The 19,994-nt window shown below is 32.7% G+C and overlaps 1 protein-coding gene across 6 annotated transcripts in view; it reads left to right on the top strand.

The window, feature by feature from the left end:
- Window positions 1-19,994, top strand: part of TBC1D23 (TBC1 domain family member 23) — a 69,008-nt gene that overhangs the window by 25,242 nt on the left and 23,772 nt on the right. For all 6 annotated transcript variants that reach the window (XR_004232971.1, XM_031959566.1, XM_031959565.1 and 3 more), the window contains exons 5-12: window positions 200-323; window positions 2,667-2,791; window positions 2,888-2,934; window positions 4,086-4,189; window positions 6,494-6,616; window positions 7,642-7,734; window positions 8,464-8,634; window positions 14,194-14,236. Coding sequence is in view for 5 of the 6 variants with exons in the window: in XM_031959566.1 (XP_031815426.1) it covers window positions 200-323; window positions 2,667-2,791; window positions 2,888-2,934; window positions 4,086-4,189; window positions 6,494-6,616; window positions 7,642-7,734; window positions 8,464-8,634; window positions 14,194-14,236 (830 nt within the window). In the remaining variant the exon portion in view is untranslated. The remainder of the gene's footprint in view (window positions 1-199; window positions 324-2,666; window positions 2,792-2,887; window positions 2,935-4,085; window positions 4,190-6,493; window positions 6,617-7,641; window positions 7,735-8,463; window positions 8,635-14,193; window positions 14,237-19,994) is intronic.

Here is a 19,994-nt window from a genome sequence, read left to right on the forward strand (position 1 = left end):
AAATCTAAGACTTTCTTAGCCTTCATACTCAGTCCCATCCAAATTTGATATTGCTAGTTGTTCAATTTTATGTATTAGAACTTAAAAGTATTTTATCTCTCTTGAGTCAGAAGTGGGCAGCAGAAAGATCACCTTTAATGCCCCATGTAATATCAGTTCAGTGCATTTACTTGAAAACCTTGCCTTTCTTGCTTTCTAGGGATTGTTTCCTGAAGGGGAGACCATTTCATCTCTTTCGATTGCTTATCCAATATCATGAACCTGAACTGTGTTCCTTTCTTGATACAAAGAAGATGACTCCAGACTCCTATGCACTCAACTGGGTAATAAAGTGAAAGTAGGGACACTTAATGAAAAATAGATTTATCTATAAATATATGATAGTTTTGTTTTTTAAGGGAGAAGAAAAATACTAAATTACAGAAAAGTACTACTCACACTAAAGATTAGAATTATTGGTATTCCAAAATGGCTTTTGTTACTCTTCACTTTTTTCAAAATATTTTATTATGAAGTTTAACTGGATTTTCTTAAAAGATTTATTCGTGTCTAAGTATTTGGTGCCTTTCATAAAAATATTTGAGATCAGTATTTCATACATTAGGAAACTGACTTCAGGGATTTAAAGTAGTTAAATACTTTTTATCTTTAGTAACTTTAAATTCAATCATCTTTTTCAGAGATTTTGCATATGAGGTTGGTTCTTTTCAATTAACTCTTAATTGCATTATTAAAAATTGTCAATTTTATTTTAATACTCTAAATCCCTGAACTAAAATGTTGGTTGGACGTTGAAAGATTATTTTAAAGAAGCAAACTTGTTTCATTAACAAAGTCTAACTTAACTTTTGTATAGAGACTTCTTTGTTAATATCTTTATATCAGCAAGAATTTAGCGTTTATTAACATCCTTTGATCTTGAAGACGGTGTGTTGTTGTAACATTTCTGTAACCCATATATATGTGTATCCAAGCAAATATGTGTGCATATGTGAGTGTGTGTGTGTTTTCTCTTAAAATTTTTTTCATAATGACCTCTATATGTGTCATATTGAATATTTTTTTTCTTTTTTGCATCTATGCAGGCCTAGGTTAGGCCCAGAGTTAAAGTTAAGCACATCAGTGTTTTTGGCATTTCTCATTACTTTTCCCAATATGTTCTTAATTTTAATGACATAAAATAATATATAGAAATTAACTAGTATTGATCTTAAAGATATTTAAGTATTCTCTTTGGTTGTCCTTTTACCATGTTGCCATCTTGCTTTAAAATGAAAATATTCAAAATAAAAGAGTAATAACTTTATGAAGTTTATTTTTTTAACCATTTGATTATCATAATAAGCCAGAGTAGAATGCAAAGCAATATAACTAGCCATTTTTCATGATATTTTCACTTTTTAAAAAAGTGAATTGAACCTTTTGAAATGTTTAATATATTATTAATTTATTCTGTTTACACAATGGATACTTTCTACCACCAGAATGAAAACTTTTTGATGTGGTAATAACATGGTAATGGGAAAATAAAGTTTTCCTGTAGACTCAGTTATGCTGATTCTGGATGGAACATGCTTAACTAACTACAAAAGAATCCTAGTTTATAACAGTAATGCTGGCTCTAATGATGAAAACAAATGATAGGAATGATTATTGGGCTTAAGAAGCTGAATCCCAAAATAGTGTTGAAGTTCCAGGCTGGTGTTATAAGGGGTCTCAAAAGAATTTGTAAGCTTACTGATTTGTACCAATATGATATGCTAATTTTATGGCTTACTGGTTAGTTTAGAATTAGAGCTAGTCTTCTTTTTTCTTGAGCCATCATTATTATTAGTTAAGCCTTCCAGAGCCAGCATTACTGTTATAAACTAGGATTCTTTTGTAGTTAGTTAAGCATGTTCCATCCAGAATCAGCATAACTGAGTCTATAAAATCTGCCTAAAACAGACATCTTAGAATCAAAAAGTATATATTTAAGACAATCTAAATGATAGATACAACATGGGACCATGGTATAGTATTCCTGAGGTTACAGTCACATCATAATAACAAGGTCTATGTGGGCTAGTTTGAAAAATAACACAATTCTGCCACAATTTTTGTTCCCATTGTCCTCTGACCAAAAAAAAAAAAAAAAAAAAAAAAAAAAAAGCTCTTTAGGAAGATATTAACAACACTTTTTAAATCTCTTTGTAATAGTATGTAAAAAATCTTCTAAAAAGAATTAAGTACTACTAGAAAACATACATTAATTTCTCTAAGATGTTTTGAATTAAACCAATAGAATGGGAGTAAAGGGTGGAACTGGACTTTTTGTCAAAAATTGAGAATTCTTAGTTATCACTGATATGATACCAGAGGAACTCTAAAAAAAACTCTATAAGTTAGTGCATTTTTGCGATTAAAAATTAATAAAGATTTATTCCGACTTAGTCCATGAAGTTTTGTGGGGGTTTTTTTGCATAATTTTTAGATTCTCTGAATATCAACTCTGTTATTTCCAAAACCCATTTTACTGTATTCACTAAATATTAAGTATAGGTGATTTTGTTTTATGTAATTGATATATTTTTTATTAGCATCTTAGTCTTTCAGAAGCAATTTTAAGTTTCTACTTCTAGTTATTTCTAATATTTTGTTTCTCTTGCTGTATTTCCTGATTACAGCTTGGAAGCCTTTTTGCATGTTTCTGTTCAATTGAAGTCACTCAGGCAATATGGGATGGATACTTACAGCAAGCAGATCCATTCTTTATTTATTTTTTAATGTTAATAATCCTTGTCAATACAAAGTGAGTATAAAATTGGCTATTTTTAAAATTTTCTTTTTCCCTTATTGCCATTGTTTACCTTTACTTGGTAATTTATATCACTTTCCTCTGTTACAGAGATGTTATTTTAGCACAAGAGTCTGACAATAAAGAAGAAATTATTCGTAAGTATTATTTTATGGAGGAAAAAAAATGTTGGCCATTTCATTGCCTTATTTTTCTAACCTGTAATGTTAGAGATTTGGACTAGGGTGGTATCCAATCCTTGCATTTATTGATTCCATGAACAGAGTCCCAAATTTTTAGGTTGTTGTTTTTTTTTTTAAGCCTTCTCATGTTGTGAATTAATCCACTATTCTGGAGAGCAATTTGAAATTATGCCTAAAGGGTTATAAAACTGTGCGTATCCTTTGACTCAGAAGTACTACTGCTAGCTCTGTATTCCAAAAAGATCAGAGAAAAACTAAAAGAATCTATATGTATAAAAATATTTTAGCAGTTATTTTTGTGGGGGGAAAGAAATTGAGGGGAAGCACATTTGGGGAATGGCTGAATAAATTTTGATATATGATTGAAATACTATTGTTCTATAAGAAAAAAGGGAGGACTTAAATTAACTGATGCAAAATAAAGTAAGCAGAACCAGGAAAATACAGAACACAATAAGAGCAATATAGTATGCTGATCAACTATGAATGACGAAATAATTCTCAGCAATACAATCATCTCCCTTTACGGAAAGAATGATAAGTGCAAATCAAAAGATACTTTTAAAATTTTGTTTATTTTTCTTTTTTTTTTTTTTGTATATTTTGTTTTGCAAATGTGGAAATACTTTTTGCATGACATGTTTAATATATCAAATTGCTTGCCATCTCAGGGAGGGGACAGGGGAGAGAGTGGAATAAAAGGAGAATTTGGAATTCAAAATTTTAAAAATAAATGTTAAAAACTGTTTTTACATGTAATTGAAAAGAAAAGAGGGGAAAATGCTTTCCCCTAAAAACCATGGAACCATCAGCTATAAGAGGATATAATATTTGAAGACCAATAGACAAATAACTAAAGCATCTTTATTAAATAAGATTTTTTCTTTATGAGTACCAGCTCTCCATTGAAATTATGTGTGCCTCCCAAATGAGCAGTTGATTGAAAAAATAATTCAAATAATTCATATTAATACTGTTTTCACAATATTAAGTATTGCAAACTCCCTAAACATTTCTTTTTGAAGAGAAATTGTGCCAATCAAAGGTTTGTTCTTTCATTCATAGTTTTAAAATACTGTTGTGTTCTTGGCCTTTGTTTATTTCAGAGTTCTTGGAAAATACTCCATCCAGTTTGAATATAGAAGATATTGAAGATCTATTTTCTCTGGCACAATATTATTACAGTAAAACTCCAGCTTCATTTAGAAAGGTATTAAGCAAAAGGTTAATGAATTCCATTGTGCAAATTGCTTCATTGTCTTTTATCTACTTTATTTCTCATGATGTCCCAGTTTTTTTCCTTTTTTGAATTTGAGGTGTGTGTGTGTGTGTGTGTGTGTCCTGAGTGGAAGAACAAAGAAAAAGGCAGACAAGTTACAGAGTAATCCATCATCACTTTGCTTTTGGATGTTGCACTTATTTCAGATTGTGAGAAAATAAATTGCTAATACCTTCCCAAATCATTACCTACTTGAGTTAAAAAAAAAAAAGTGTTGAACATTAATGATCTAGAGGAAAAAATTTATTCAAAGGTCAGCTTTTTCGCAATCTCAGCAGTCTCTAGAACATGGTTATTAATTTACAGGTAAGTTTAAAGGGAAAAAAACTTTTAGCATAACTATTACTAATTTAGGGAGCTTAGTTTGGAATGTGAGCCTTAGAATGTTTGGGACAAAGACAAGGTTAGAATTGCGTGTGAAATGGAGTTTATTTATATAATTTTGAGATAGCAGATTAAAAGCAGCAAGTATATTATGAGTCTGTTTGAAACTGAAACATTAAAAAACAGCAGATAACGCCCAGAGAAAGAACTCTGGGTGATGACTAAAAACCATTACATTGAACTCCCAATCCCTATATTTATGCCCACCTGCATTTTTGATTTCCTTCACAAGCTAATTGTACAATATTTCAGAGTCTGATTCTTTTTGTACAGCAAAATAACGGTTTGGTCATGTATACTTATTGTGTATCTAATTTATATTTTAATATATTTAACATCTACTGGTCATCCTGCCATCTGGGGGAGGGGGTGAGGGGTAAGAGGTGAAAAATTGGAACAAGAGGTTTGACAATTGTTAATGCTGTAAAGTTACCCATGCATATAACCTGTAAATAAAAGGCTATTAAATTAAAAAAAAAAAAAAAACAGCAGATAATGATAAGGGAGTAAAGGTCAGAAGCTACATTCACTAGCTGCTAAACACACAGTCCTCTCAGAAGCACTTCAAGAAAGACTTCATTAAGTTAGAACAAGGATATCAAACTCATGGAAAGGGAGCTTGGCAAGACATTGACTTAAATTAACAATATCTATATTGTATTATATTTTTATTTATTTTATTAAACATTTCTTAATTACATTTTAATCTGATTCTGGAAGTGGCTGTGAATTTGATGCTTCTGTGTTGGAGTACAGCACAATAACTGATATTCATAATGATAGCCTAGGATTGTACCTAGACAATCTAACCCAAAAGGTCAGATTTAATTTTTTTGAGAGAGAGAATTTTTTCATATTTATTTTCTAAAAACTATGAGGTATCAGTGCTACTGCTTTTAAATAAAGTACATATTTGTGATTTTTAAACACTGTGAAATGACAATTTAATCACCTAAAAAATTAAAAGAAGTTGATATGACAGGATATTTTTATGTTTAAAGTATAAATATCTTTAATCTGATGCAAACTTATTGTGGAGTACCTTATTCCTTAAGTATGACAGATAATTGTTTTGGGTTATGGAGAATATTTTGCACAGTTACTTTCTCTTTTCTCTCCACAACCTAATGTTACTTTTCAGAATAATTCGTTAAAAACTTTAGGTGTAGGGTACTTAATTTCTTTTTGTATGCATCATTTTTTCTGAAGAAGCCTTTGTACTCATTCTGAGAATATGTTTAAATAAATAAAATATATAGGATCATAAAGGAAACCAATTGCTGTTGAAATGAAATTAAAAAACAAGTTACCAGTTACCAGATCACAAGACAATAATCCCTGTTTTAGATTAATGTCACAATTATGATTAGAGTAAAGTATCATTATATCAGTTATTTTATTTTCCAAAATCTGTGAGGAATATAAAACAGTCATTTTGTGATTTTATTTTTGATGATAGTATAAGAAAAAGTTGAGTCTATCTATTTTAAAGAATTTTTAACTTTAAAGTGCTTGAAGAACTATGGTGTTTTAGTTTTTCTTCAGGAAGAACAAAAGGGAAAAGAGGTATGTAACACTATCTTCTTGCATCTCTTTTTTGGATTGTGAGGTATTTGTAGGCAGAAAAGCTTTGATTTTTACCATTATTGGCAAAACAGTTGAACTCCATGTCCTACATAATAGGCTGTTTGTTTCTGCTTTGTGAGCACTGTGTGATTGTGAGATAGGTTTTATATGTTCTTGTCTTTGTGCATTGAAACTACATAAATTTTTTATAATTTTTTTGTCTCTAGGAAAGAGACAAAGCTCAATTTTTCTCATTAAAAAAAATACTTCTCTCTTACCAATCAGGACAATCATAGTTTATTTGGCAGTCCTTTGCTGGGAATTAAGGATGATGACACAGATCTGAGTCAGGCTCTCTGTCTGGCAATTTCAGTATCAGAGATTCTTCAAGCAAATCAACATCAAGGGGTCAGTAAATAAAAGAAATAAAATTTTTCTCCTGAGAAAAAGACCCTTTTAAATGTAAGAAATTTTGGCTACTGATTTTCTTCAGAAGTTTAATGTTTAAGATCATAGATTAAATTTGATACTCAGTACTAATTTGTGATCGAGGGTTTAGCTAATGTTATACTATAGTTTAAGATTGTGGTTAAAAAAAAGGAAAATAGTGAGAAAAATATTCCCTAGTTCTTAAGTTGTTGTTATCAGTGTGAAAACCCCAGAAAACACATTCAATTAAAAAATGTCAATCATTTTTTTAAATAAAAGCTCTGTGTAGCCATGCTAGAAGCTTTTTCAAGGGATTAGAAAAACATGTTGGGGAGGGGAATGGAAAACTGTCATGCTTCGATGTTCCTTCCCCCAAAGGATTTTAGGATCATAGGTTCAGGGCTGGAAGGGACCTTAGAGACCATCTAGTCCAACCCCTCATTTTACAGATGAGGAAACTAAGGCCCAGAAAGGTCAAGTGACTTGTCCAAGGTTACACAGGTAGTAAATGGCAGAGCCAAGATTCGAACCCTGGTCCTCTGACTCCAAATCCAGCTCTCATTCCACTGCACCACGCTGCCTCTTAATACCACGACTGGTAGTTTGGAATTAAAGTGAGTACCAGTATCTGATTTTTCTCTTATAAGAAATTAAGATATTAAGTCCAGATTAAATAATTCATTACATGAACTTCATTTTAGATTGTCAATTCAGAAGATTTTCTTTCCACATTTGGGGAGTACATTTTATGTTCTATGTAATGTGTAGTATTCCATAGGCAATTACTGCCTTGTCTTTAAAGCTTGTAAATTATTTTTAAAAATTCTTTATAAGACACTTTTATTGTTAAATATTAGAATTATTTGGAATATCTAAAGTATTTCCTTGTTTTTTATTACCACATCATATCAATCCATCTTGCTTTGGTCGGGTTGCAAATGCCTTTCACGATGAAATTTTTGATTTTGAGAATTCTAACATTTCAGATGTTGTTTTCCTCATAGGAAGGAGTTCGATTCTTTGTGGTGGATTGCAGGCCTGCGGAACAATACAATGCTGGGCATTTATCAACAGCTTTTCACTTAGATTCAGATTTGGTTAGTATAAGTACTGATTAAAATAAATGAAGTAAGGAACAATACTGTTTTTTCCCTTATAGTTCACAAAAGTAAGAATATGAAACTATTGTTAGTAACTATGTAGTCTGATATTTATTATTATTTTAAAATTCTTGCTGCATTCCTAAAAATGCAGCATAAATTATTTCATTAAGTACTATCACATTGTTTCAGATAAAAAAGATTATATATTCTTAGGAGAAAGTTCATGTACCTGATTAAGAAATTCTGAGTGTGTTAGTTTTACATTATATCTAAATATAAGTACTCATTTCAAATAGTAACTGAGAAATATTTAATTATAATTCTAAACTTGGTTTCTGTTTACATATATTTAGAAAGCACAAGTTATGAGTTATCATCTGAAATGAAGTTGAAGATGAAGTTATCATCTGAAATCCTACAGTAGTCAACTCTAGATTTTCTTTAAAAAATTTTGTTTTTGTTTTATAATCACTATTATACCTGCCTTTCATGTTCATATATTCTCCCACATGCTGCCATTCATTTTCACATCTTTCATTGACATTTATCAGTCTGTTTTAGAACTGATTAAGAGATTGAAATTCTTAAATTTAATGAGGACTTTACTTCTTTTCCTGTTTGCTTTTAAATGCTAACATTCTATGATAATAAAATTACCGTAAATTTATGAAATTTTGAAATTACTGTAAATCAGCTTGGCCAGATTTATTTTTTCCCTTTCAGATGCTTCAGAATCCATCAGAATTTGCACAGTCAGTAAAATATTTGCTAGAAGCCCAGAAACAATCTATTGAGTCTGGTTCAATTGCGGGAGGGGAACACCTCTGCTTCATGGGAAGTGGCAGAGAAGAAGAAGACATGTATATGAATATGGTTCTTGCACACTTTTTACAGGTATGTTTGTATAAATGACTATACCTGAGCAAATATTTTCTTCTAGCCATCAATTTAAAATAAAAAGTTTATGCTGTTTAAACAAAAAAAAAAAGAGGCCTATTAGGCATTTTCTCCTTGTGGATAAAGGGGCAGCTAGGTGGTGCAGTGGATAGAGCCCCAGCCCTGAAGTCAGGAGGACCTGAGTTCAAATCTGATCTCAGACACTTAATACTTCCTAGCTGTGTGACCCTGGGCAAGTCACTTAACCCCAATTGCCTCAGCCCCCCAAAAAAAAAAAAAGTGAAATATTTCCAGTGAGGATTGCCATCATGAAATTGATTGTGTCCTTTTGAAACTTGACTCTTTATTTTTTAAATATTGTCATAGGCCTTTTCTTTGTATCAGCAAAATGAGAAGATTGGACTTGGTGATCTCTAAGGTCTCTTCCATTGCTAAATTGCTTAATTGTGGTACCTTGGTAGCAGGCTAGTTTTGTTTTTGTATTGTAACTTAAGGGCTTAGTCCATGGTACTTAATGAATGTGAGTCTGAATTAACCAGATGACCTATGAATTTTGTGACATGGTTTGTGTTCCTCTTTGCATTCTCACAGAACTATCCTCTCATTTTATTTAGCTAGAAAATTTGACTTCATAAACACCTAATGAGTAGTTTGATAACTAGAACTTTGACATCAATCTTTGTATGGTTTTGAATTAGGAAGATAAGGGATAGCCAGTGGATAGAGTACCAGCTCTGGAGTCAGGATGACCTGAATTCAAATTTGGCCTTAGACACTTAATACTTACTGTGTGAACCTGGGCAAGTCACTTAACCCCACTGTCTCAATTCCCCCTTACTCCCTAATACCAAAAGGAATTGGGGTGGTAAGAGGTATAATGTCGCACAAACCTTCTCATTTGTTTCATTTCATGTTCAATTCCTGTTATTAATTAGAACATCTTTTTTTAATTTAAGAAAAAAACACAAATTCTAATTAATCAATAAACATTTAAGGACGTAGAATAAACATTATTAAGTATCTCTAGGCACTATGCACACCTGATAATACAAAAAGAGGCAGGTGACAAAGCCTGCTCTCTAGGAGTTTACAATCTAATTCTGGAGACTACTGGAAAACTAGTCTAGATAAAGCAAATTGTCTAAAGTTTTCCTGGTAAACAGGAAATATTTAACTGAAAGAAAGCAACTAATATTAAAAAGAGTTGGGGAAGCTTTTCTGGCAAAAGATGGGATATGGGGATTCTAGATGGAATCTAAAGAAAGTCAGTAGGTAGAGTTAAGGGGGGAGAAATTTTCAGGAATGAGGAACAGCCAGAGAAAATTGTCATAGGCAAGAGATAAAATGTTTCTTTGGAAAAGCTGGAGGCTAGGGTCACTGGCTTGAAGATGATGTGGTGGAGAGTAAGGTGTTGCTGCTAAATGAGGGAGTGCTGGATAAGATCACCTGCCTCATGGATCAGGATGATTGGAGATGTCCCTGGATGCAGTGGGAGACCCAGTCCTTTAAAAGGTCTCAGTTTGACTGAGACAGCCACCCATTCAGTCCTGAGGTAAATAGGGAGCTTGGTTTACTGAGTGAGAGGATGTGTGTGTGTGTGTGTGTGTGTGTGTGTGTGTGTGTTCCGACCTATACTTTAGGAAAATCACTTTAATGGTTGAATGAAGGATGGATTGAAGTGGAAAGATTCTTGAAGCAGGCAGACTTACTAGAAGCAGTTGCAATAATACAAATTAAGCTGATCAGAGGAAAAAAGGTGTGTGGGTGCATATATATACATATATATTCATATTGTGTGTATATATAAATATGATGTAGGTGTGATATCAGCCATATACATACATAAGAATGCATGTGTATACATGTATTATATATTAGCAACAACTTGGATATAATGGGTAAATGGAAGATATTGAAGAATCCTGATGACTCCTGGGTTGTGAGCCTAAAGGACTGGGAAGATTGTATTGCTTATCTAGAGAAAATATGAGATTGGGGAGATTGGGGGGATGTGCTTTATGGGGAAAAAATAAGGAGTTATATATTGAGTTAAGATGTCTTCTGGATAACTAATTTGTGATAACCTAAAAAGCAAGTGGAAATGTGGATATTGGAGATCAAGAGAGTTGAGGGCAAAATACATACATCAGTATAGAAATGGTCTACATGTAATAACAATAATAACTCATAATAGCTAGCATTAAAGTGCTTTAAGATTTACAAAGATTTTATCATCTCACTTGACTCTTATGACAACCCTGAATGGACGTACTATTACTGTCACCATTTTACAGAGGAGAAAACTGAAGCTGAGAGAGATTAAGTACCTTCTTCAGGGTCACAAAATTAGTAAATGTTTGAGGCTGGATTAGAATTCAGATCTTCCTGACTCCAATTCTACACTCTAGCCACTTTGCTATCTAGTAATCACCAGCTCTGGGGATACAAAGGTAGACAATCACACAGTCCCCATCCACAAGGAGCTTACATTCAATGGAGAGGGAGACAGGATTTAGATAAATAAATATGACATAAGGTAGAGTGTGAACAAATAAGAGAGCCAAAGTGCTTCAAGGAAAATTGGGAAATAAAAGATCCCTTTTTATTGAGGCTATCAAGGATGGAATTTTTCATGGAAGCTAGGCCTTGAAGGAAAAGAGATTTTGATGACCTTGATGAATATGGGGACAAAGTGCAAAACCAACTATTGATCTCATTGGATTTGAATGTAATATATATGGAGTAGAGTACTGTGAAATAATTCCAAAAAGATTGATGAGGGGCAGACTGTGGAGGGCTCTCAAATGTAAGACTAAAGTGTGTGTGTGTGTATATATATATATATATATTTAAATTTCCACATTAGTCATGTGAAAGTAAACTCGGAATAAAAGAAGAAAACCACAAGAAAGGGCAAAAAGTGCAGGTGGTATGCTTCAATGTGCATTCAGCCTATATAGTTCTTTTTTTTTTTGAATGTGAATATTATTTTCCATCTTGAGTCTTTTGGAGTTGTTTTAATCCATTATATTGCTGAGAAAAGCTAAATCTGTCATAGTTGATTATCGAACAATGTTGCTGTTACTGTGTACAATGTCCTGAGTCTACTTAACATGTTTCTATATGATAGAATGGCTCAAGGGTTCTTGAATAAAAAAGAGTACATTATACACACCTGTATGCAGAATGTTCTGGAGAGTGGAGAGGCTGTTAGCAGTGAAACAAATCAGGAGGCATTACCAGGGGTCCAGGCTAGAATCTAGAATGAACTTGAACTAGTGAGATGCCATTGTTAGTGGCAGAAAGAGGACAGATGTGATACCTTTTAAGGGGTAGATTCAAAAGGATTTGACACTTGAGTAGATGGAAGAATTGAGAGGAAGAGAAGAGGCTCCAAACTTAAGGTGCTGGGATGGCGAAATACCAATGAGAGAAATAATGAAATTGGTAGGACAAATTGTTGGAGGGAAAGCAGCTTCAGTTTTGGACATGAGAAATGTAAGGTTCTGGTAGGATAGCTTGGTGAAGTTATATAGCAGGTAGGTAGAAATAAAGTTCCAGAGCTCAAAGAGAATACCCCTATGTAGAGTTTTAAATTGTCATTGAAATAGGGTGTGAGAGCCAAGGGAAAAGGTGTAGTGATGAAAGAAGGCCAAGGCCAGCAGAAAAGGGGAATGGAAGAAAAAAAAAAACCATGAAGGAGGCTGTAAAGCATTTAGAAAAGTAGGAGAACCAGGAAAAAACAATGTTAGTAAAGCCAAGATGGAAGAGAATGTCAGAATAGATAGAATGTCTTGTGCTTCAGAATTGTGTAAAAGGGTTAAGAACTGAGAAAACAATTGAAATTAGTAGTGGGAAAGCAAACAATTTCTAGAATATATGTATAGAACGCCCCCCTTCCCTCCACACACATGTGCACATTTCCCTTCCATGAGTGTCTCTTTTATTTCACTATGTGTTTCATAATCATTTTGCAAATCCCTTTTGGCAAAGTGTATATTTGGTTGACATCATGTTTATTGCATCAAAATCCATAATTGCTATTTGGGCTTCCTCAGTGAAGATATTGGACTAACAACATTATAGAGAAAAACTTAGTGAATTAAAATTCATATATTATTCATTTTGAAGAGTAATCCATTGGATTTATTCTGTTATGTTGAATAGTTGCTGTAGATTGACAATAAGTTTGGTTCAAAATTGAATAAGAGAAAACAGACAAAAAAATTAAATTTCAGAAATTATACAGTAATTTCAGTGATTTTTTTGACCTTCAGATTGTTCTTTTTATTAGTGTTATTCTATCAGTGATTCAATATATTATAGTTCTAGATCACCAAGGTCTCCTAACAGTCAGTATGTGTGTATGTGTGTATATGTGAATTGAGGTCAAGTGACTTACTTGCTCAGCATCACACAGCTAGTAAGTGTCTGAGGTGTCTGAAACCAGATTTGAACTCGGGTCTTCCTGACTTTAGAACCGGTACTCTAGCTGGTACATTTTAGAGAATGATATGCTAATCAGTAAAAGTTACAAAACTGATATTACCTTTCAAGAATTCTTTTGCTCTTTTCCTAGTCTTCAAAAACATCATAAGAAGAGAGAAAAGATATAATCTCAGCAAAATTCTCATAGCTGTTCTATTATTAGTAACAAAAATTTAGAAATTATATACATGCCTAGTAAGAGGACTGAACCATTGATATGTTAATGATAGAATATATTAAGATAACAGAACTGCAAGGTGACAAAACAAAACAAAAGTATTTTCTTTACTTGTTGTTTTTTAATTTGACTGTCCCTTCTTAAAGGGTAGGAATTTGGGATAAGTCTTTACTCCTTATTTGGTTGTTTTTATTAGGTCATTAGGTTTACAATTTTTAAAAACTTCCTTTTAAGAAATAGTGGAAGGCTTCCAGCTTGCAGGTCCTCTCTGGAGAGTATGAGTGAGGACATTCCAGAATGTGGATCGTGGATGCATTGTTTTGGAGAGGGGATGAAGCTACATAGTTGAGGTCTCAGATTAATTGAAATACAAAAGTGGTTGAAAGACAGAATCAGAAAATGACTGAAGTGTTGTATGGAAATGGATAAGTGACAGTTCTTATTGAAAAAAGATAGATTGGATAGAGCAAAATGTATGTAGAACAAAATGTATGTAGTGATCAAAATGAGGCCCCCAGACCTCTTCCTTGTATTTATTCTCTTTTCCAGGACCCATTTGATTCCTATTCAAAAATCTTTTGGTATTAGTCATAGCAGTTAGAGGAAACTTTATAATTTAATAGGAAAAGGAAATATTAAATAAGGAAATAATTAAATAAGGAAAAGGAAATAATAATTTAATTTTCCCTTTGTGCAAAAGTTGGGAATATTAAAAAGAAAACTAGCAATTTAACGTATAACCTTATGGATGTTGTTTTTGGATTCTTTTTAAAAAGAGCAAAACAAAAATGCTAAATACATGTTTTTAGAAATGTAAGTTGTAAACAGCATTATCAACATTTTGAATATGGGGAATTTGAAAATAATATCATGTTTATTTCTCATGACAGAAAAACAAAGAATATGTCAGCATTGCCAGTGGAGGATTTATGGGTAAGTTTAAAATTTTGTTTCTTTATCTGTTGCATGTGAGAAGGAGGATGCTTGGTATGACAACTGAAGTAATATTGGATGGAGAATTTAATCAGTCACTGAACATTTATTAAATACTTCCTATTTTGCAAGATATTGGTAAGTGCTAAGGATAGACATAGTGAAACAGCTGTTGCTTTTAAGGAATTTTTTTATTGTTGTTCGGTCACATCTAACTTTATGACACTATTTGAGGTTTTATTGGCAAAGATCCTGGAATGGCTTGCTGTTTCCTTCCCTAACTCATTTTACAGATGAGGCAAATAGGGTTGAATGACTTACACAAAGCTAAGCTAGATTTGAATTCATAAAGACAATTCTTCCTGATTCTAAACCCAATGCTCGGTCCACTATGCTACCTAGTTGCCCTTGATTCTAATGCAGGAGATAAATACATGCAATATATACAAGACACATACAAGTAGGCACTAGTTTTTATAATTTATATTTATAAACAAATTGTGGAAGAGCAGAGAAAAGTAACACAAATTTAGTAATTTAACTATAATTAATTGACTTTACACAATGAAAAAACTTCACAATACAAATAGATTATGAGTTACATATGTTTATTATCTATAGCAGAGTTTTCCCCTGCCATTAGATTTTCTCAATTGGTTTCTTGTCACCATCACTTGGTATCCTAGGGATACAAGTAATTCCATGATTAGATTAATGTGGATACAATTAGGAAGGTAGAACTGCTGCAGAAAACCATACTAAGCCTTCTAAACTAAAAATAATTGCGTGTGTGTGTTTATGCTCCCTAATATTATCTGCTAGATCCCTTCTTTAGTGTAGTTGATAGTAACTGGCATTTGTAAGACTTGTTTATTAATAAGCATAGATGTTGATTAATGACTACTTTTTTAACTTCATGTTTTGCAATATACAATATACCAAATGCTTTTACTGGATAAGAAATAGAGAGGTGGATCAGTGGAATAGATTAGATACATATATCATAATAATCAGTGACTGTAGTAATCTATTATTTGATAAACCACAAAACTCCAGCTTCTAGGATAGGAACTCACTATTTCACAAAAATTTCTGGGGAAATTAGAAAATATGAGAAACTCAGCATAGATCCATATCTCACACCCTGTACCAAAATAAGGTCAAAATGAGCACGTGACTTAGGTGTAAAGGAAGGATGATACTATAAGCAAATTAGGAGAGCAGGGTATAGTTTGTCTATCAGATTTTTGGAGAAGGGAAGAATTTATGGCCAAAGAAGAACTAGAGAACATAATGAAATGCAAAGTGGACAATTTTGATTACATTAAATTAAAAAGCTTTTGCACAAATAAAATCAACACAGCCAAGATTAGAAGGGAAGCAGAAAGCTGGGAAATATTTTTTAATAAGAACACATCATTCCCCAGCTGATAAATGGTCAAAGCACATAAATAGACAATTTTCAGATGAAGAAATTAAAGCCATTTACAGTCATATGAAAAAATGCTCTGAATCACTGTTGATTAGATAAATGCAAGCTTTTTTGTAGCAGCTCTTTTTGTGGTGGCAAAGAATTGGAAAATGAGTGGATGTTTATCAGTTGGGGAATGGCTGAATAAGTTGAGGTATATTATAAAAAATGATGAACAGGCTGATTTTAGAAAGGCCTGGAAAGATTTTCATGAACTGATGCTGAGTGAAACAAGTAGAAACTTTAGGAAAACATTGTACACAACAACAGCAAGTTTGTGTGATGATCAACTATGATAGATTTCATTCTTCTCATTGGTTCATTGGGCCAAAGCACTCCCAATAAACTTTATTATTATTATTATAGCTTTTTATTTACAAGATATATGCATAGGTAATTTTTCAGCATTAACAGTTGCAAATCCTTTTGTTCCAACTTTTCCCTCCTTACCCCATCCCTTCCCTCAGATGGCAGGTTGACCAATACATGTTAAATATATTAAAGTATAAGTTAAATATAATATATGTATACATGTCCATACAGTTATTTTGCTGTACAAAAAAATTGGACTTTAAATAATATTACAATTAGCTTTGAAGAAATCAAAAATGCAGGCAGACAAAAATAGAGGGATTGGGAATTCTATGTAATGGTTCATAGTCATCTCTCAGAGTTCTTTCCCTGGGTGTAGCTGGTTCAGTTCATTACTGCTCCGTTGGAAATGATTTGGTTCATCTCATTGTTTAAGAGGGCCACGTCCATCACAATTGATCATCAGATAGCATTGTTGTTGAAGTATATAATGATCTTATTAATCAGAGAAATGCAAATTAAGACAACTCTAAGATACCACTACACACCTGTCAGATTGGCTAAGATGACAGGAAAAAATAATGATGATTGTTGGAGGGGATCAGGAAAACTGGGATATTGATCATTGTTGGTGGGTTGTGAACGAATCCAACCATTTTGGAAATAGTTTGGACTTATGCTCAAAAGTTATCAAACTGTCATACCCTTTGATCCAACAGTGTTATTCTAGGATTATATCCAAAGATTATAAAGAAGGAAAGGGACCTGATATGTCCACGAATGTTTTGTGGCAGCCCTTTTTGTAAGGGCTAAAAACTGGAAACTGAATGGATGTCCATCAATTGGAGAAAGCTGAATAAATTTGAGTATATGAATATTGGAATATTACTGTTCTGTAAGAAATAAACAGGATAATTTCAGAAGGCTGGAGAGACTTACGAACTGATGCTGGAGTGAAATGAGCAGGACCAGGAGATCATTATATACTTCAACAACAATCTATGATGACCAGTTCTGATGGACGGCCATCCCTCAGCGAGATCAAACCAAATCATTTCTAATGGAGCAGTAATGACTGAACTAGCTAACCCAGAAAAAGAACTCTGGGAGATGACTAAAAACCATTACATTAATTCCCAATCCCTATTTTATCACACCTGCATTTTGATTTCCTTCAACAACTGTACAATATTTCAAGTCTGATTCTTTTGTACAACAGAAATAACGTTTTAGTCATGTATACTTTTATGTATCTAATTTATATTTTAATATATTTAACATCTCTGGTCATCCTGCCATCTAAGGAGGGTGGGGTAAGGGTGAAAAATTGGAACAAAAGGTTTGGCAATTGTTAATGCTGTAAAGTTACCCATGTATATATCCTGTAAATAAAAGGCTATTAAATAAAATTAAAAAAAAAAAAAAGAAGAAGTATATAATGATCTTCTGATCCTGCTCATTTCACTCAGTATCAGTTCATATAAGTCTCTCCAAGCCTTTCTGAAATAATCCTGCTGGTCATTTCTTACAGAACAATAATATTCCATAATATTCATATAACACAATTTATTCAGCCATTCTCCAAGTGATGGGCATCCATTCATTTTCCAGCTTTTAGTCACTACAAACAGGGCTACCACAAACATTCTTGCACATACAGGTCCCTTTCCCTTCTTTAAAATCTCTTTGGGATATAAGCCCAATAGTAGCACTGCTGGCTCAAAGGATACACACCGATTGATAGCCTTTTGAGCATAGTTCCAAATTGCTCTCCAGAATGGCTGGATGTATTCACAATTCCACCAACAATGTATCAGTGTCCCAGTTTTCCCACATCCCTGGAACATTCCGCATTATCTTTCCTTGTTATTCTAGCCAATCTGACAGGTGTGTAGTGATATCTCAGAGTTGTCTTAATTTGCATTTCTCTGATTAATAATGACTTGGAGCATCTTTTCACATGGCTAATAATAGTTTCAGTTTCTTTGTGTGAGAATTGTCTGTTCATAGCCTTTGACCATTTATCAGTTGGAGAATAGCTTGATTTCTTATAAATTAGTCAGTTTTCTATATATTTTGGAAATGAGGCCTTTATCAAAATGTTTTCCCAGTTGATTGCTTCCCTTCTAATCTTGTCTGCCTTAGTTTTGTTTGTACAAAACTTTTTAATTTGATATAATCAAATTTTTCTATTTTGCGATCAGTAATGATCTCTAGTTCTTCTTTGGTCATAAATTCCTTCCTCTTCCACAGGTCTGAGAGGTAAACTATTCTATGCTCTTCCAATTTATTTATAATGTCATTCTTTATGCCTAGGCCGTGAACCCATTTTGACCTTATCTTGGTGTATGGTGTTAAGTGTAGGTCAATGCCTAGTTTCTGCCATACTAATTTCCAATTTTCCCAGCAATTTTTGTCAAACAGCAAGTTCTTATCCCAAAAAGCTGGGGTCTTTGGGTTTGTCAAACACTAAATTATTAAAGTTATTAGCTATTTTGTCCTTTGAACCTAGCCTATTCCACTGATCAACTAGTCTATTTCTTAGCCAATACCAAATGGTTTTGGTAACCACTGTTTTATAATATAATTTTAGATCTGGTAGCTAGGTCACCTTCATTTGATTTTTTTTTTCATTAATTCCTTGAAATTCTTGACCTTTTGTTTTCCATATGAACTTTTTTTTTATTTTTCTATCATTAAAATAGTTTTTTGGAGTCTGATTGGTATAGTGCTAAATAAATAGATTAGTTTAGGTAGTATTGTCATCCTTATTATATTTGCTCACCCAATCCAAGAACATTTATTATTTTTCCATTTGGTTAGATCTGACTTTATTTGTGTGGAAAGAGTTTTGTAGTTTTGCTCATATAGTTTCTGATTTTCCCTTGGCAGATAGATTCCTAAATATTTTATACTGTCAGTAGTTACTTTAAATGGAATTTCTCTTTGTAACTCTAACCGTTGGATTTTGTTAGTGATATATAAGAATGCTTATGACTTATGTGGGTTTATTTTGTATCCTGCAACTTTGCTGATGGTGTGGATTATTTCAAATAGCTTTTTAGTAAAATCTCTGGAGTTCTCTATATTGTCATATCATCAGCAAAAAGTGATAATTTGGTTTCCTCATTACCTACTCTAATTCCTTTAATTTTGCTCTCATTGCCATAGCTAGCATTTCTAATACAATATGGAATAGTAATGGTGATAGTGGGCAACCTTGTTTTACTCCTGATCTTATTGGGAATGGTTCCAGTTTATCCCCATTATATATGATGCTTACTGATGGTTTTAAATCCCAATAAACTTTAAATGAAATATGCTTTCTGCATCCATAGAGAGAAATGGAGACTGAATATGAACCAACTCATGTTATATTCACTTTTTTCCTTTTTCTCCTGTTTTTTTTTTCCTTATGGTTTTTCCCTTTTGTTCTGATTTTCCCTTCTCAACATGATTCATAAGGAAATGTGTAAAAAAGAAAAAAAAAAGTACATGTATAAGTTCCCCCAACCCTCACCCCCCCAAAAAAATTAGTAGTTGGGGGAAAAAATAAACAGGCTAGGTGTGTTCATATCTCTAAGCTGGTGACTCAGTTCCCCATATTTAAAAATAATTGACTAGAGTTATTGTAGAATATATAATTAATGTATTTTGAGAATTTGTAAAATTTTAAGATAACATCTATATTGTATGCTACTTTTAAAGCAGGAGGGGAAGGATGATATGAAAAATACAAATCTGTAAACCCTAATTAGTCATAACAACAAATTTGTATGGATCCTAAAGAGCAGAGTATTAGATGGTAGCCATAGATTCCTTATCAACAATAGATCCTGAAGAAAATGTATAAGGAAGCAAAGAAGAGGTGGACAGTTATGAAAACAATGCTGATACATTGAAGTTTATTTTTAAGATTGGCTCAGTAGGGGCTTATACCCCAAAGAGATACTAAAGAAGGGAAAGGGACCTGTA

This window comes from Sarcophilus harrisii, chromosome 3, assembly GCF_902635505.1.
Source record: "Sarcophilus harrisii chromosome 3, mSarHar1.11, whole genome shotgun sequence".
Lineage (NCBI taxonomy): Eukaryota > Metazoa > Chordata > Mammalia > Dasyuromorphia > Dasyuridae > Sarcophilus > Sarcophilus harrisii.